General features: G+C 58.3%; 1 protein-coding gene across 1 annotated transcript in view; it reads left to right on the top strand.

The window, feature by feature from the left end:
• The window catches only part of Grin2b (glutamate ionotropic receptor NMDA type subunit 2B), a 119,170-nt gene extending 103,140 nt beyond the window's left edge, over nucleotides 1–16,030 (top strand). Inside the window, exons 9-12 of the mRNA XM_042671561.1 lie at nucleotides 9,447–9,607; nucleotides 10,465–10,652; nucleotides 12,748–12,986; nucleotides 14,168–16,030. Of these exons, the coding sequence (XP_042527495.1) occupies nucleotides 9,447–9,607; nucleotides 10,465–10,652; nucleotides 12,748–12,986; nucleotides 14,168–16,030 (2,451 nt within the window). The remainder of the gene's footprint in view (nucleotides 1–9,446; nucleotides 9,608–10,464; nucleotides 10,653–12,747; nucleotides 12,987–14,167) is intronic.
• Nucleotides 16,031–18,069: the final 2,039 nt, after the last annotated feature.

The following is an 18,069-nucleotide window of genomic DNA, read 5'->3' on the forward strand; positions in this document are numbered from 1 at the left end:
ATCCCCCCTCCGTCCCCCATCCTCCCCTCTGTGCTCCCCTCCATCCCCCCTCCACCCCCCATCCTCCTTCCATACACCCCTGTCCTCCCCTCCATCCCCCCTCCGTCCCCCATCCTCCCCTCTGTCCTCCCCTCCATCCCCCCTCCGTCCCCCATCCTCCATCCCCTCTCCGTCCTCCCCTCCTTCCTTCCCTCTGTGCTCCCTTCCATCCCCCCTTGATCCCCCCTGCCCCTCTCCATACCCCTCTGTCCCCCTCCGTCCTCCCTGCCACTCCCTCCGTCCCCCTCTGCCCCCCTCCTTTCCCCTCTGTGCTCCCCTCCATCCCCCTCTGCCCCCCTCCTTCCCCCTCTGCCCCCCCTCCGTCCCCCTCTGCCCCCCTCCTTTCCCCTCTGTGCTCCCCTCCATCCCCACTCCGACCCCATCCTCCCTTCCATACACCCCTGTCCTTCCCTCCATCCTCCCCGCTGCCCCCCTCCGTCCCCTCTGTCCTCCCCTCCATCCCCCTCCTTCCCCCTCTGTCCCCCCTCCGCCCCCCCTCCATCCCACTCTGTCCCCCCTCTACCCGCCTCCTTCCCCCTCCGTCCCCCTCTGTCTCCCCTCTACCCCTCCTCTTTCTCCCTCTGTCCCCCCTCTGTCCTCCCCTCCATCCCCCTCCTTCCCCCTCCATCCCCTCTGTCCCCCCCTCCGTCCCCCTCTGTCCCCTTCTCCGTCCCCCTCTGTCCCCCTCCTCTTTCCCCCTCTGTCCCCCCCTGTCTTCCCCTCCATCCCCCTCCTTCCCCCTCTGTCCCCCCCTCTGCCCCCCTCCGTCCCCCTCTGTCCTCCTCTCCATCCCCCTCTGTCCTCCCCTCCATCCCCTCCATCCTCCCCTCTGCCCTGCGCCCAGCCACAGTGGAAAGGTTGATTGTCGGTTGCTGAGAACCCGCCCCCTTTTCCACCATCTCCAGCCTGGACAGGCCTGGGAATCGGTTTTCCTAGTGTCAGGCGTCTGGGGCGGGCGCACCCCGGGCTTCTGGCGGCACGTGGCCGGTGGCTGGTGGTCGTTGGCTCCGGCTGTCTGCTGGGCATGTGGGTAGAGGGCCTGCGCTGGGGACCTGAGCAGCGTGGGCCTGGAGTCGGCCCCGTGGCCCCGGGCCATGGGCTCACCGTCAGTGTCTCTACACACGCATGCGCACCAGGGTCGATGGTTCACAGGAAGCAGGAAGCCACTGTCGCTTAGCTGGACGATTGCACCCTCCCCCTGCGTGGTGCTTACGGCTGAGTTGCTTGTGCCAAGGGCAGCGCGCCGTCTCCCGGGCACAGGCTGGGTGCTTGAGGAGGAGGCGGGTCGCGTCTGCACCGAGGTCGCCCTCTGTTCCCAATGAGGACAGAACAGTTTGTTGTAAATACCTGCAATTCTCTAGATCTACCCAACGGGGGCCTCCGCCCCACGGCAGTCTGGCCCCTGAAATTGGGGCACCCAGGGTGGTCTAAGATCTAAGATCGAGGAGCTGTCTTTGTGGAAAGCAAGCTCAGAGCCTAAAGTTTAGGAGATGCTCACTTACAGTAGATCTACTGTTCCTTTCATTAAGATTTAGAAAGTATAGCCAGGCGCCAGTGGCTCACGCCTGTAATTCCAGTAACTCAGGAGGCTGAGATCTGAGGATCACGGTTCAAGGCCAGCCTGGGCACGAAAGTCTGAGAGACTCATTTCCAATGAACCACTAGAAAACTGGAAGTGGAGCTGTGGCTCAAGTAGTAGAGCGCCAGCCTTGAGTGAAAGAGCTGAGGGACAGCGCCCAGGCCCTGGGTTGGGAACAGTACCATGGCGTGAGCAGTAGAGTCCAGGCTTGTGAAAACAGGGTTTCTAGTTGCTGTGGCCGAGATGTCATTTATGTCAAGGTACAAAATCAGAACGCTGCGTGACAGCTTACACCCGAGTTCCTTTCTGCGTGGGTGCCACGGGAGCACGTGGGAGGAAAACGGGGCCAGGGTTTCGGCTGCACAAACGTGTTTTCTCTGCCCTATTAACTTTGGGCTGGAAGTCGGTGGGAACACCACTAACCTCCAGCCCGACCCGTCGTCACGCCTGGGGCTGGGCCCAGGTCCTCTTGGTCAGATCGCTGAAGATAGCTTGGCAGGGAACACACGTCTGAATCCAGTGCATAGCTGACCCACCGCGAGGGCCGGGGTCAGACATCCAGGGAGCCCAACAAAGAACCGGGGCTCAGGCCACTTTGATTCTTGAGAGCTGTGTCCTTTGGAAATGGCTGACCCAAGGAAGGATGGGTGGGAATGGCAGGACAGTAAAACTTCTAGAACCCTAGGTGTGTCTAGACACAGTCAGGCCAGCAAACACCAGCCCTTTTCCCTCTATTTTTTGGGGCCCATCCTGGGACTTAAACTCAGGGCCTGGATGCTGTCCGTGAGCCCTCTTTGTGTTCAACCCCTTGAGCCATAGCTCCATTTCTCACTTGTTGTGGGTAGTTGATTGGAGATCAGTCTCACAGACTTTCTTGTCCAGGGCTGGCTTTGAACCGTGATCCTCAGATCTCAGTCTCCTGAGTTGCTGGGATGACAGGCGTGAGCCACGCGCCTGGCTCCTTTTGGTAAAATTATGAATTAGCAAAACAGATCTGGCCCTTTCTATGGAACACGGCCCCAGCCATCGAGCAGACCTCCCCCGGGGCCTTGGCCGGCCCGGTCTGAACACCATGTCACCTGTTACAGCTTCCTCTCTGGTTCCTTTGTAGCACAGGACTTCCCGGGTCCCCTCTGGTCAGTCAGTACCTGGGGGGCTCTGCCGTGTACCCCTCCAGGCCCGGCTGAAAATCCACCCATGTTGAACGCTGAGCTCTGAGCTCCAGTACTCCTCTTTCTCCGTTCTGTGCCCCTTTCTCCCTCCTCGTAAGGAACACCTGTGTCCTGACCTCGCATGCGCTCTGCCCACCCCTCTGGAGTCCTCCAAGGCCTGGAAGGTGGCACCCCACAGACACAGCCCCCACAGAGAACACTCTGGAAATGGTAGCCTGATTCAAACAAAGGTTTCTGGACACAGAACTAGATCTCGAGGTGAGGTCAGCCCGGATTACCAGGAAGGAGGCTGGACCTGACCTCCGTGTCTCATTAGAGAAGAAAAAAGCAGGAAGAGTGAACACAGGAGAGGAGGAAACACACAGAGAAGTTGGGCCTGTGAAAATAAAGCCGGAGCCAGGCGCCAAGGGCTCACCCGCCACCCCAGCTACTCAGGAGGCTGAGGTCTGAGGATTGCAGTTCAAAGCCAGCCCGAGCAGGAAAGTCCATCAAACTGAGAACCGGCAACAAGCAGCAAACTATTTTAGTTAACAGAATTCAGGGCGTATTGTGGGATGCAGTTGTCAAGCTTGGGGTGTTCTAGGGGTGGGAGGGGCTTCAGTGTTCTAGGTGTGGGGGGCTTCGGTGTTCTGGATGTGGGAGGGGCTTCGGTGTTCTGGATGTGGGAGGGGCTTTGGTGTTCTGGGTGTGGGAGGGGCTTTGGTGTTCTGGGTGTGGGAGGGGCTTTGGTGTTCTGGATGTGGGAGGGGCTTTGGTATTCTAGGTGTGGAAGGGGCTTCGGTGTTCTGGATGGGGGAGGGTTTCAGTGCTCTAGGCCCCCTGCTCTGAGCTGTTAGATCTGGGTGTGTCTGTGTTCCGAGTGTGTCTTCTTACAGTTGTGTCTGTGGCTCTAGAAAAACCAGGTATTCTATTTATGCATCTGTGGTAAAGTCTCCATTCTGCAGTTTGTTTACATCAGAGAGGAACAAGAGAGCTCTCCCGTCACCCTCTTCCATCTTGATGAAAGCCAAAAGTCGTAAACAAGAGTGCCAGTCCCCGGAGACCAGGCCTCGACCCCTCTCCATCCTGATGTGCAGGCCTCGAGTGTATTAAGAACTTGCGTTTCATTCAAGGCCCCTACAGCAGCCTCCTTGGAGATGAATGAACGTGGTGTGAGCGTTTATACGTGGCAGGTGACCTGGCCTACAATGCACCATCTTCCAGGGCGTCGTGTGGTGCATGCGGTGCCGCCCTGGGCTTCCATGGGGTTCACTGCCCTCCATCTCAGCCCCATGTCAGGGCGGGAAAGCTTCGTGACAGACTGGGCGTGGAGGCCACGTGGGACTGAGTCTGGAGAGACTGCTTCCTTTGTGATTCCACGTGCAGATGTCCCAGCCCGGGGCGTGGGGAGCCGTTTCTAGCCTGCTAGACCGCAGCCTCCGGCCTTCCCTCCATCCATTCACGGTGTCAGAGGCATTGGCTCAGAGCCAGCAAGATCCTTGCAAGAGCAAGCAAGGAGGAAGAGGAGGAGGAGGTGTGCGACCTTGGGCCGGGGGAAGCAGCGTCATCCCCACTGGCGAGGCCCCGTCCTGAAGCTCCTTGTTTAGTATCTGCCGCCCGGAGGGATGAGCAGGAGGCACGTGGGATGCTGTGGGAGTCGCAGCTTGGGCATTCGAGAACCTTCCCTTTCATAGAACAAAACAAGAGGAGGGAACCCAGGCCAGGACATGCCGGGGAAACCCTGTGAGGAGCCAACATGCCCACTGCCCGAGAACCTTCTGCCCGGAGGCTTGAGCTCTGGGCCACGCTGATATGCGCATGCATCTCCTGGCTTAGCATTTCCTGGCTTAGCTCTGCAGCCAGTTTTGAATAAAGTTAAAGGATCTTTTGTTTGGGGGCATTTTTTGCTGATTGCCAGCAAGACGCTGAGACAGCTGCAAGCAGCCTTTTTTTGGCTCAGAATCAAAAGCGATGTTGGGCTGGGCATCATCATCTTGGTATTGAAGAGAGAGCGCCGTGATTTCTGAGGCTGGCACCAGTGCCATTGAAGAAGATGGCTCACAGCAAGATGCTGCGGCCCAGGACCTCCGGGAGAGAGAAGCTCTGGGGAGTGGAGAACACACGCATGCGCACACGCATGCGCACACGCATGCGCACACGCATGCGCACACGTGCAGAGGTGGGGCCTCATCTCAGGACATGGAGCCATTTTTGGCCTTTTCCTCAAGTCCTTCTGCAAGCGCTTCAAAGCAACTGCAAACCAGTGACGTCCAAACCCCTTCCCCCTGCCATCCACGTGAGCGGCCTCCCGCAGATCGAGTCTCAAACACAGAAGGACGACTCAGCCTTCCGCCCCACTGCCGAATGAGACAAAGTGCAGCCCAGGAGGCCCCGCGAGAAGCTGAGGAGGTATCAGGCAGAGGGAAAGCCAGCTCTGGCCCTGGGCATGGGCAGGAACCCCCAGAGCATCGTCACCCCGACATAAGCTGAGCCCCAGTGACATGGGCATGGTGCAGGACAGTCCAGTGCGTGCAGAATAACATTTCTTTTTCAAAGTTTCTGTGGGCTGTGTGTGTGTGTGTGTGTGTGTGTGTTGTGTGTGTGTGTGGTGTGTGTGTGTGTGTGTGTGTGTGTGTGTGTGTGTGTGCCCGCCTGCCCCAGGACTTGAACTCAGGGCCTAGGCACCATATTTGACCTGCTTTGTGCTCGAGACTGGTGCTCTACCACTTAAATCACAGCTCCAATTCTGATTTTCTGTTGGTTCATTGGAGATAAGAGTCTCACAGGTTTTCCTGCCCAGGACTAGCTTTGAACCAAGATCCTTAGATCTCAGCCTCCTGAGCAGCTGACAGGCATGAGCCATTGGCGCGTAGCAGGATAGCTGATTTCTTATGTGTTCTGTGCTCTGATAAATGCACTTTACTGTAGGATATGGTGGACAGATGGATGCATGCGTGCATGGATGGATGGTAGGATGGATGGATCGATGATAGGTAGATAGATAGATAGATAGATAACATGCATAAGCCGGTGTGTGACATCAACAATCTCTGGAATGACTGAGGTAAATAAATGAAGAAACCAGCGACCACTAAGCTCTCCCCAGAGCCTGTGCCATACCAGCCCCCACAGAAGACCCCACACGCAGCAATGCGGGGCTTGACTCCCCAGGACCCCCAGGGAGAGACCTCCATCTGTCTACTGCCTCCTTCTCCTGACTCCCACCCACAGCTTAAAAAAAAAAATCTGGAACATTCTCCTGCACTGTCCTGGGACTCTGAGAGGCAGGGAAGGTACAATAGCGCCTTGCTCACAAGTAGGCGGCTGGGCCGTACGTGGCTGAGGGATGGGTGGACGGGGTGGACAGCCTGGCGGCCCCCCCCCCCGCCCCCACCAGCCCACGGCCTCCACGGCCTCCTAATCGCCCCTGACTACGGTCACACTCTTGGTGCCAAAGAAATGTTCACACGCCTTGTCAAGTCCCAAACCTGACAGGCTCTCAGGAGAGCTCGGGGCAGATAGAGTTTATGAAGGAGAAGGAGGGAGGGGGAGGAGGGAGGGAGGGGGAGGAGGGTGGGAAGGAGGGAAATGTGTCTGAGAAGCTTGCCCTCAAATGCCCTGAGGACAAATTAACTCCTCCACAGCCACCAGCCTGGGCAGGAAAGTCTGTGAGACTCTGATCTCTAAGGAACCACTAGAAAACCGGAAGTGGCGCTGTGGCTCAAGTGGTAGAGCTCCAGCCTGGAGCAAAAGAGCTCAGGGACAGCGCCCAGGCCCCGAGTTCAAGACCCACAACTGACAAAAGGGGCAAGGGTGTTGTCAGGCCAGTGGACGAGTGAGCAGGGATTTGTGCAGACCCAGATGTCCGACGTACGGCTCCCACATTTCCCCTGGGTGCCTGGAAGGGCAGGGTGGCATTTGGGCACCTGGCACCCAGGTTCTTGTCTGTGCGGTTATATACCGATACATGCTCGTTGATCGCCCCCGGCGGCGCAGGCAAGGGGGCGGGTGCAGGAGCCGAGGAACAAGGGGATGTTCACGCATGGAGAGCAGAATGAAGTAGCTCGCAGGACTTTCCTATCTTAACCCGGTCCTCTCCCAGTTGAGCCCCGGTAAATATTTGCCAAGTGAATTGATGCACTTCGATTCACACGCAGCGTCTATCGTTAATGAACACGTAGTGCCTTCTACATCTGAAAAATCGACGTGCACTCACTGAATAATGAAACAGCATGCAGTCCTCCCTCCCCTGCGGCCTCTCCCTTCCTCCTTGCTGGGGTTCGGTGGGCAGGCCTGGGGAATGGGTCCCCAGCATCCCCAGAGCCCTGTCATCAAACCTCCCTGATATGTCAGAAGGTGAGGGCCAGTCCTAGGGCTTGAACTCTGGGCCTGGGCGCTGTCCCTGAGCTCTTTCACTCAAGGCTGGCGCTCTACCACTTGAACCACAGCGCCCCTTCCAGTTTTCTGGTGGTTCACTGGAGATCAGAGTCTCACGGACTTTCCTGCCTGGGCTGGCTCGTCTTTGGCGTTGCGTGACATTGGGTCTGTGGTCTGTGTGGGGTTGATTTCTGTGCCGACGTGAGAGTGGACTAAGGCCTCTTTTCATACACGGCGTCTGTTGGAGATGAGCCCACCCTTGTGCCCGGCACGGGGGCTACTGGGGACCCGACGACCTTCCGATCCCTGGGACCGCGCTCCGCTCCCTGTGGCTTTCTGGAAGTTCCTCACACGGTGGGGTTTTTTGTTTTTGTTTTTTTCATTTTCCAAAGCCGCCTTTTCTCTGGATCTTCCTGACTCAGCATCTGGAATCTATAGACGCAGCTCGGCCAGGAAGTGCCGCCCTGGTCTCTGAGATTCCATCTGCCTAATCAAGCAGCGCGTCACATACCTTGTGTAGATCGCCAATTTTTTCCCCCAAAAAATGAGTAGATTAGAGTATAGCCGTCTATTTTAGGGCTGAATCGGACATGATTACAACTCCATTGACGCTTCGGAGAGAACTCTGGCTCTGAGAGCATCCGGCACCATTGTCCCAGCAAAGCGGGAACTCAACCAATCCAAAGGGGCGTTTATCCAGAAACATCGCTGCCTGCAATGCGGCGGATTCTGCTTGTGATCAGGAGGATGGCTAGCTGAAAATATCTGGGGTGTTACATTGGACGGTGGCAGGTGGCACACGCACACACACACACACACACACACACACACACACACACACACACACACAGAGCCCAGGGTGTGTCCATCTTGATGTTCAGCCCTGTCCATTTCAACCTCAAGCCCAACCTGGCTGATCACACAGGAGGTCCGTGCTTACCGTCGAGTCAGTGCCTGGTGGGAGGGACCGAGTGGGCCACGTGGATTGGGACCTGGTGGAAACCACAGTAGGAGCCACCTCCTGGTCACTCTGGGATAAACGCGATCGAAAAGAGAATCCACGGAAAGTCCCCCAGGGAAACCACCGGCCTGAATTCCACGTGTTCAAATGAAGGTCGTGAATGATCCTGGAGGGAAAGGTGACTTTGTGCCGGGAGACAGACCACGCATGACTTGGGAGATACAAAGAAGCAAAATTAAGACTTGCTGGCCACAGATTATCATCTGTGAGAGAAACCTGGGGAGCGGGAGGCATGGTTCAGGCGGTAGAGCATCCTCCGGTGAGTGAAAGCCTCAGAGTCTGAGTTCCAGTCCTGGTCAAAAAGCAAAGAAGTAATGCTGAGATCATAGGGGTGAGAATTCAAGAGATTTCAGTGTCTCATGGCAGGCGTTTGTGATCTACGGAGTATTTTAGCAAGGGGAGGCACACAATTAAAGTCCTATTTGGTGTGGCAGCAGATCCTGTCTGTGTCTTGTGTCAGGGTCCAGAGAAAACTCGTTAGCGAAGCACGCGTGACCCTCCGGGGCCCAGTGTGTGCGGCTCGTACCGCCGGGGCCCCGGGCCTTCGCTGCGCAGAGGCCGCGCCCCGGCCGCTGGCGGAGAGGCCAGGGTGCAACTTCCAGAAAGGACACGAATGGCACCGCCTTGCGGCCCTCAGTGCCTTCCCTCCGCATCGTGCCACCAGCCCAGACGCGCACGCGGGGCTCGTCGCCGGAGGTCCAGGGCTGGGCCGATAGAAACTTCTAGCAATGTGTATGAAGTGGACTTCAAGCCCATTTCTGGTGAGAACCTGCCCATCCTGAGAAACTGACTTTCATACCAACTTGACAGCTCTCCTCCTTCTCGCTCTCTCTTCTCTCCCTCCCTCTCTCCTTCCCCCTCTCTTTTGGCTTTCTCCCTCTCCTTCCTTTCCCCCTTTCTCTCTCTCCCTCTCTCTCACTCTGATTTTTCCTTCCCCCCTCTCTCTCCCCTTCCTCTCTCCCCCTCCCTTCCCCCTCTTGGATTTCTTCCCCCCCCCCCTTCCCTCTTTCTCCTCTTGGCTTTCTCTCTCTCCTTTCTTCCTCTCCCTCTCTCTCTGATTTCTCCCTCTCCTTCCTTCCTTCCCCCCCTCCTCGGCTTTCTCCTCCTCCTCCTTTCCCCCCTTTCTCTTTTCCCTCTCTCTCTCTCTGATTTCTCCCTTTCCTTCCTTCTTTCCCTCCTTTCCCCCCCCCTCGCCTTCCCCCTCCTCTTGGATTTCTCTCTCCTTTCTTCCCTTCTCTCTCTCTCTCTCCCCCCTCCCTTCCCCCCTCTCTCCCCCCAGTTCCAGAGACCCAATGACTTCTCACCCCCTTTCCGCTTCGGGACGGTGCCGAACGGCAGCACGGAGCGGAACATCCGGAACAACTACGCGGAGATGCACGCCTACATGGGGAAGTTCAACCAGAGGGGCGTGGACGACGCGCTGCTCTCCCTCAAGACGGGGTAAGCACCGGCCCGAGCCCGGGGAGCCCGGTGCCCACCGGGTCAGACACCTGGTGCCCTAAAACCATTCCACTGAGACAGGCCCACGTTGGACCTGGACACACAATTGGGTGACGCTTCCCGGGGTAGCCGGCCCGTGCTCTGCGGCTCCCGGGCACCGGTGGCTCCTGCCTGAAAATCCTAGCCAGTCTGTGAGACTCATCTCCAGTCAGACACCCAAGAAAGCAACTTTGGGGACTTGGGCTGTGCCCTTTGTATAAGAGATCCACCCATGCCTCATGACCAAGCAGCTGACCTCGTGGAAATCTGGGGAGACTGCCTGCTGCGTGCTCCCCCGAATCTGTCTGCTGCGTGCGTGGCTTTGAGGTGAAGGCTGGGCTTGGGCGGGGCGCCTGCCTGCAGCCTGGCCTCTGAGCACGCCCTCAATGCCCACCTTCCCCATGTAGTTCCACACACAGGGGTGTGCGAGCTCTGAGTCTCTCCCTCTCTCGTGATGGCTCGTGTCTGCCCCTTACGCAAGCCTACGCCATCCCCGCCCAGCACAGAAGGCTAGAACCTTCCAGAACCTTCCAGAACCCACACACAAAATAATAATAATAGCACCTATTGAAGCCAGGACCCACACCCTTCTCCCCACCCTGGGCTGTAATAAGCTGAGAAATGGAAAGAAAAAAATTTATAGAATTCTCACCCCTCCTCTTCACCCAGAATCCACAGAGAACAGAGCAGCCCCTTGGGCCCTGCCTGTAGCTTTCCCGATGACTCCCTCCCCCACTCCTGCCCTCCCCCTGCCATGGGTCATTTTGGTCGTCAAACACCTCCTCTAGACCCGGCCCCTCTGCTTCTCTCTCGTGCAGAAAACTAGACGCGTTCATCTACGACGCAGCGGTGCTGAACTACATGGCCGGTCGGGATGAGGGCTGCAAGCTGGTGACCATCGGCAGTGGCAAGGTCTTCGCCTCCACCGGCTACGGCATCGCCATCCAGAAGGACTCGGGCTGGAAGCGCCAGATAGACCTGGCCATCCTGCAGCTGTTCGGTGACGGTGAGTCCAAGAACAGGATCACGGGCCTGCACTGCAGGCGGGGCCGGCCCGGAACCCCGGCCTTCCCAATCCCTGCCTCCAATCTGTGCATTTCCAAATCAATCAATAAATCAATTAGAATTCATTGTCACCCTAGTTGACCAGAGATGGGGGGGGAGGGGGTGTTGGGTAGATTCCTAGTGCTGCCAAGACAAACGGCCTTAAGCCGGGCGACTTACATGGCCTGGGGTTGTCGCCTGGTAATTCTGGAGGCTTGGAGTCTGGGATCTTAAGTGTTCACAGGGCCAGGCACTGGTGGCTCACGCCTGTCATCCCAGCTATTCAGGAGAGGCTGAGATCTGAGGATCGTGGTTCAAAGCCAGCCCAGGCAGGAAAGTCCATGACACTCTGATCTCCAATAAACCGCTCAGTGAAGGCCTGAAGTGGCACTGTGGCTCACGTGGTAGAGTGCCAGCCTTAAGTACCAAGAGGCTCATGGACAGCGCCCAGGCCCTGAGTTCAAGCCCCAGGACCGGCACACACACCAAAAAGGAAAGAATCTCCCATGTTCTCCATTAGAAGACAGAACAGGAAGTCATCTCTCCTGATTGCTTGTGCTCTGGTTTTCCGCATTTCTCTTCACTCTGACATCTTGTGTGTGTGTGTGTGTGTGCGCGCACGTGGCTCTTGGGAGGACCCGGGGTGCCTTCCAGATTGGAGGTGAAGTGGCTGCTGCCCAAGTTTGGACGAAGGGAGAGAGAGTAAAACAAAAAGCATTGTTTGATCAAAGACAGGAGTTAGAAAGAGACTGGGTTGATGTCAAAAAGAGTAAGGGAAACGGCTGGTGACGTGACAAGTCAGCTTGCCGTGAGCCCTTCCGTGGTTTTACCAAGGTCACCGGCGAGCTGGAGACGCCTCGCGAACGCCTTGGGGGGCAGGGACCCCTATCGGATTGTGCATCCAAAGTTTCTAACCTGACTGGAACCCTCGGCATGGGCAGCCTTCCTCGTGAGATGATTTTCTTTCCTCGGAGTTCTCCCATGGCACCTGCTCCTTTCCGTCTCCTTCTTGCCTCTGACGTCCCCAGCTCCACCCAAGTGCACAAAGGACACTGAAACCCGGCCGAACGGAAGCCATCAAAGCTGGCAGAAAAAGAGAAAGGTCTGGTCTGGGTGGGCTGGCTCTTAATCCAGGCCTACTCCTGCAATCCAGGGACTCCGTCCCTCCGCCTCTCTGTCTGTCTTTCCCTGACCCAATCTGTTTAAAGGAGCGTTTCTGTTCAACCTCATCTGCAGACTGCTACCTGGCCGGATTCTTCTCCACCCTTCCCCTCAGCGAGCCTTATGTGTGCCTGCAGCTCCCCCTTGACTGTCCTCTTCTTGTCACTTTCCACTGCAGTAGAAATTAAAATCCACCCATTCACCAGGCCCCCGTCCCTCCTGGACACCCACTGACCACACTAGCCACACAATGATCCCCACTGGCCGGGCCTCTTACCTGCATGGCGAAGAGCTCAGCCGTGTCGGTCCTTTGCAAAGCTGTTTGCACCACATCAGAGAGGAAGTGTGCACCTCTCATTTCTTCACATTGCCCGCAGGTTCCTCTTAGATTTCCATGGAGTAGCAGCTGGACACGCTGATGGATTCATATATGACCATATTAATAAAATGACCAAGTGAGCCGGGCACCAGTGGCTCATGCCTGTCATCCTAGCTACTCAGGAGGCTGAGATCTGAGGATCACGGTTCGAAGCCAGCCAGGGCAGGAAAGTCCATGAGACTCTTACCTCCAATTAGCTACCTAGAAAAAGTCCGAAGTGGTGCTGTGGCTCAAGTGGTAGAGCACCCGCCGTAAGCAAAGGAAGCTCAGGGACAGTGCTAAGGCCCTGAGTTCAAGTCCCAGGACTGGCCACACACACAAAAATATTGAGTCACATTTAATGGTAATAAAATGAGTGTGGACGCAATTCCTTCCTCTGTGTCTCCCTGGCTTTTTCTCATGTTTTTATCTTTCTCTCTGTCTTCCTCCGTGTCCCTCTGTTTCCCCCTTCCCCTCTCCCCCTCTCCCATGGTCCCTCATTCCCTGTCTGTCTCTCCGGCCGCCGCCCGGTCCTCAGGGGAGATGGAGGAGCTGGAAGCCTTGTGGCTCACCGGCATCTGTCACAATGAGAAGAACGAGGTGATGAGCAGCCAGCTGGACATCGACAACATGGCGGGCGTCTTTTACATGCTAGGGGCGGCCATGGCCCTCAGCCTGATCACCTTCATCTGCGAGCACCTCTTCTACTGGCAGTTCCGCCATTGCTTCATGGGCGTCTGCTCTGGCAAGCCCGGCATGGTCTTCTCCATCAGCAGAGTAAGTGCTTCCGGGTCAATGCCCGGGGCTCCCCAGGCAGCGTGGCCCCACACCATGAGAACACCCGGCTCCTAGGGGGCGCAAGCGCTGGCCTGGCGTGGCTGCTGCATGCATTTTCCCTGGGAGCACGTGTGATGTGGTTCCAGTGGTTCAGGAATGGGTGATAGGCCAGGTGCCCGTGGCTCACACCTGTCATCCCAGCCGCTCAGGAGGCTGAGATCTGAGGATCGCAGTTCAAACCCAGGCAGGGCAGGAAAATCCGTGAGACTCTGATCTCCAATAAGCCACTCAGAACACCAGAAGTGGAGCCATGGCTCAAGTGGTAGAGCGCCACCCTTGAGTTGAAGAGCTCAGGGACAGTGCCCAGGCCCTGAGTTCAAGTCCCATGACTGACCCAAAAAACAAAGAGTGGGTGATATTATATTTCATATTTATTCAGAGAGAGGGAGATAAGCCCCGCACAGTGTGGGACGGGAACATTTGGTGCTCAACAAGAACTGGCAGGTCTAGGGAACGGAAATCCTGGCTTGGTCCCCAGTGCTTTTCATCAGCACTAGTTGATTCCACGGAGGCCGCATTAATCATGTCCTCCTTCAGACGCTTGCGCTTCTTGTGGCTAGCTCTCTTGCTGTAACGTGCAGAGGTATATTGTTGGTGGTTTCATTCCGCCTGTGTTCTAACCATGTATGAAGTCCAGGGAGTCAAAAAAAAAAAAAAAAGCCTGTCAGACAGGCGCGGTGGCCCAGGCCCTGCCAGCCAGCTCTCGGGAGACCGGGGCAGCAGATTCATGCATTCTGGGCCTGGGCTGGTTTTGCAGTGGAGAGCCGGCCCTCCACGTCTTGTCTTAGCTGTGCCATGGGTTGAGGCCACGTGGAGAAGGGAACTGGGGCGGGGGGGGGGGGGTCATAGCCCCTGCACCACAGGGTTCCACTAGAAGAACAGCAAAGCTCAGGGAGAGAGCCTGGGCCCTGAGTTCCAGCCCCAGGACCATAACACACACACTCTCTCTCTCTCTCTCTCTCTCTCTCTCTCTCTCTCTCTCTCTCTCTGATGTTCTCCTCCCCAGCCAGGCAGTTCCCAGCGGGAGAGGGCAGTTCTTGGTCTCCAGAACCTTCTGGAACCTTCCAGAACCTTCCAGAACCTAACTCATCCTCTCTGATGTTCCCCCCACCCACCCACAGGGCATCTACAGCTGCATCCACGGGGTGGCGATTGAGGAGCGCCAGTCGGTGATGAACTCCCCGACGGCCACCATGAACAACACGCACTCCAACATCCTGCGTCTGCTGCGCACGGCCAAGAACATGGCGAACCTGTCAGGGGTGAACGGCTCCCCGCAGAGCGCCCTGGACTTCATCCGCCGCGAGTCGTCGGTCTACGACATCTCGGAGCACCGGCGCAGCTTCACGCACTCGGACTGCAAGTCCTACAACCCGCCCTGCGAGGAGAACCTGTTCAGCGACTACATCAGCGAGGTGGAGCGAACGTTCGGGAACCTGCAGCTGAAGGACAGCAATGTGTACCAGGATCACTACCACCACCACCACCGCCCGCACAGCATCGGCAGCACCAGCTCCATCGACGGCCTGTACGACTGCGACAACCCGCCCTTCACCACCCAGCCCCGGCCCCTCGGCAAGAAGCCCCTGGACCTGGGCCCGCCGCCCGCCAAGCACGGCCAGCTGGGCGACCTGTACGGCAAGTTCTCCTTCAAGAGCGACCGCTACGGCCACGACGACCTGATCCGCTCCGACGCCTCCGACATCTCCACGCACACCGTCACCTACGGCAACATCGAGGGCAATGCCGCCAAGCGCCGGAAGCAGCAGTACAAAGACAGCCTGAAGAAGCGCCCCGCGTCCGCCAAGTCCCGGCGCGAGTTCGACGAGATCGAGCTGGCCTACCGCCGACGGCCGCCGCGCTCGCCCGACCACAAGCGCTACTTCAGGGACAAGGAGGGGCTGAGGGACTTCTACCTGGACCAGTTCCGGCCCAAGGAGAGCTCGCCGCACTGGGAGCACGTGGACCTCACCGACATCTACAAGGAACGGGGCGGCGACGGCTTCAAGCGAGACTCGGTGAGCACCGGCGGTGGCGGCTCGTGTCCCAACAGGCCTCACGTCAAACATCCGACGGGCGGCGGTGGCGGCGGCGGTGGCGGCGACAAGCACGTGGTGGGTGGCGTGCCAGCGCCGTGGGAGAAGAGCCTGAGCTCCGTGGACTGGGACGAGCGGTCCACGGGGAACTTCTGCCGCAGCTGCCCGTCGAAGCTGCACAACTACGCGACGGCCGTGGTGCCGGGCCAGAGCTCGGGGCGACAGCCGTGCATCCGCTGCGAGGCGTGCAAGAAGGCCGGGAACCTCTACGACATCAGCGAGGACAACTCCCTGCAGGACCTGGAGCCCGGGCCCACCCCCGTGCCCGCCGGGGCCGCCCCGTCCACCAAGTACCCCCAGAGCCCCACCAACGCCAAGGCCCAGAAGAAGAACCGGAACCGGCTGCGGCGCCAGCACTCCTACGACACCTTCGTGGACCTCCAGAAGGAGGAGGCCGCCCTGGCCCCACGCAGCGTGAGCCTCAAGGACAAGAGCCGCTTCCTAGACGGCAGCCCCTACGCCCACATGTTCGAGATGGCGGCCGGCGAGGGGGGCTTCGCCAACAGCAAAGCCTCGGTGCCCGCCGCCGGCCACCACCACAACCCCGGCGGCGGCGGCTACATGCTCAGCAAGTCCCTGTACCCCGACCGGGTCACCCAGAACCCTTTCATCCCCACGTTCGGAGATGACCAGTGCCTGCTCCACGGCAGCAAATCTCACTTCTTCCGACAGCCCACGGTGGCCGGGGCAGCGGCAAAAGCCAGGCCGGACTTCCGCGGCCTGGTGGCCGGCAAGCCGGGGGTGGCGGCCGGTCACTTCCAGAAGGACATGTGTATAGGGAACCAGTCCAACCCCTGCGTGCCTAAAAACAAAAACCCCAGGGCTTTCAATGGCTCCAGCAACGGTCATGTGTACGAAAAACTGTCTAGCATTGAGTCTGATGTGTGAGTGAGGGCGGAGAGGTGGGTACGGGAGGGACGGGGCCAGGGGCGTCGGGGTGCATGTGAAGGCCTGGGGGGGCGGGTCCGGAGTGAGCTCGCTGCCCGTCGGCTCCTTTCTCGGTCTCCTTGTTCCCTCGTGGGTGCGTGCGGGGTCCTGGCAGCCCATGAAGGTGCCATCTTTCCCCCCTCCCTCCCTCCCTCCCTCCCTCCCTCCCTCCCTCCTCCATCCCTGTTCCCAGGAGAGGACAGAAATGGACATTCTCCCAAGCTGAGGGTGGCCTGCTAGGAAGGAAGAGCTCACAGAGAGGTTCCCAGGGGTAAAGGAAAAGGAGCCGCTTCCACATAGGACTAGTTTTTCCCAGACTGACCTTCCCATGGGGGCTGGGCAAAAGACCAAGCGACAGAACGTGGCGTCGCGGCTCGGGCGCTCTGTTTGGGGGAGGGCACAGAGGCCAAGAGGAACAGGCCAGGGCCGGGTGGGCTGTTCACAGATGAGGCAGACGGGGAGGGGTTTGCCGTGACTCCACCCACCAGGCAGGCGAGGCCGCAGTGGAGGTGGGGATTCCGGAACAAGTCAGGAAAGTTTGCTCTGAGACTGGGTCCCAGGGTACAGAGGGAGAGTGTGTGTGTGCGCGTGTGTGTGTGTGTGTGTGCGCGTGTGTGTGTGTGCGCGTGTGTGTGTGCGCGTGTGTGTGCGTCTCCCCAGAGTTTTGTGGGTTTCTCCCCGCCACCTTTCTGAGTGAGTGGGGAAGGAACATGTGAAGAAGATTGTTCCGGGGTTGGGGGGGGGGGGGTCCCACAAAAGCAAGGTGTGAGCGTGATCGATTGATTGATTTTTAGTGACATGCCAGTACTTGCAGCTGATTTAAGAACTTTCGGGAAGCTGAGGGGAAAGAGTTCAGCAGCTTTTAATTCTTGAGAGCAATGGATTCTAGATAATTCTCAAGCTTTTGGTCAAAGGCCAAGCTCTGGGAGGGGTCTCAAGGATGGAGGCTGTTGTCATCGGTGTCAGGGTTACACTGCCTTCACCCCCTCTTACTCCACTTGGGGCTGGAAGAGCAGGCTGAGCGCTCCCCAAGAAATACCAACAGCAAGAGACGGGGGGGTGGGGGGAATAGGCAAGAGGCAGGGACAGAGCGGGGAGATATGGAAGTGGAGGGGAGTAGATAGGAGGGACCCCCAACTTGGGAGGGCCCGCTCCTGGCAGAAGCCCGTGACCCTTCTAGCAACAGCTCCCTCCGCTCTCTGATTGCACCCCTTGCAAGTCGATACTCATGAGCGTGCGTGCAGTGTGTGTGTGTGTGTGTGTGTGCGCGTGCGTGCACCCATGCAGCTCCAGAGACCAGGGTGGTGATGAAGGCAGGACCCCTCTGGGAAAGACCCCCTGGGCGCTGCCCTGCCCTCCCTCGGGCCGGGGCACTGTGGACGCTGGATGGCAGGATCGCCATGTGACGCACAGGACACGCAAGCCAGAACGGTGCCCCCCTTCCCCGCAAGACAGCCGCCACGCCCTCCAGCTCGCCCTCCCGCCTCTCCCTCCCCTCCCCGCCCCCCTCCCCCTCACCTTTACCTCCACTACCCTCCATCTGCAAGCCGACCGAAGGCCGTGTTTTCTTCCCACACGCGCGCGTGGGGGCAAAGGGCTGTGGCCGTCGGGGAATCGGAGCCAGGACGGCGGGCGCGAGGCCGCTCCGGGAGGAAGGACGAAAAGGGCCGTAGGAACACTGCTTCACCCTGACCCGGGCCGGGGTGCGGGGGGGCTCACGCCTCACTTCTCCTCTTACCTCACTCACTCCTTTCAAAATAAAAACCACACCCAACCACTCACCCAGCACACACACACACACACACGCGCGCACACGCACACGGGGCTGCGTCTGTCTCCGCGGGTGACAGGCAGGGAGACGGTGTTTATTTCCTGTGTAAATATTTCTGTTTTCTAATGGATTTCTTTTGTATAGCTACATCGTTCTCTTGTAAGTGCTCGAGTGGAGGGTGGGTGGGGACGGGACCGAGGGCGACCAAGCGTTTCTCATTCACGAGGGG

The sequence above is a fragment of the Dipodomys spectabilis genome, unplaced genomic scaffold (genome assembly GCF_019054845.1).
Source record: "Dipodomys spectabilis isolate Male_0828 unplaced genomic scaffold, ASM1905484v1 ptg000644l, whole genome shotgun sequence".
In the NCBI taxonomy this organism is placed as follows: domain Eukaryota; kingdom Metazoa; phylum Chordata; class Mammalia; order Rodentia; family Heteromyidae; genus Dipodomys; species Dipodomys spectabilis.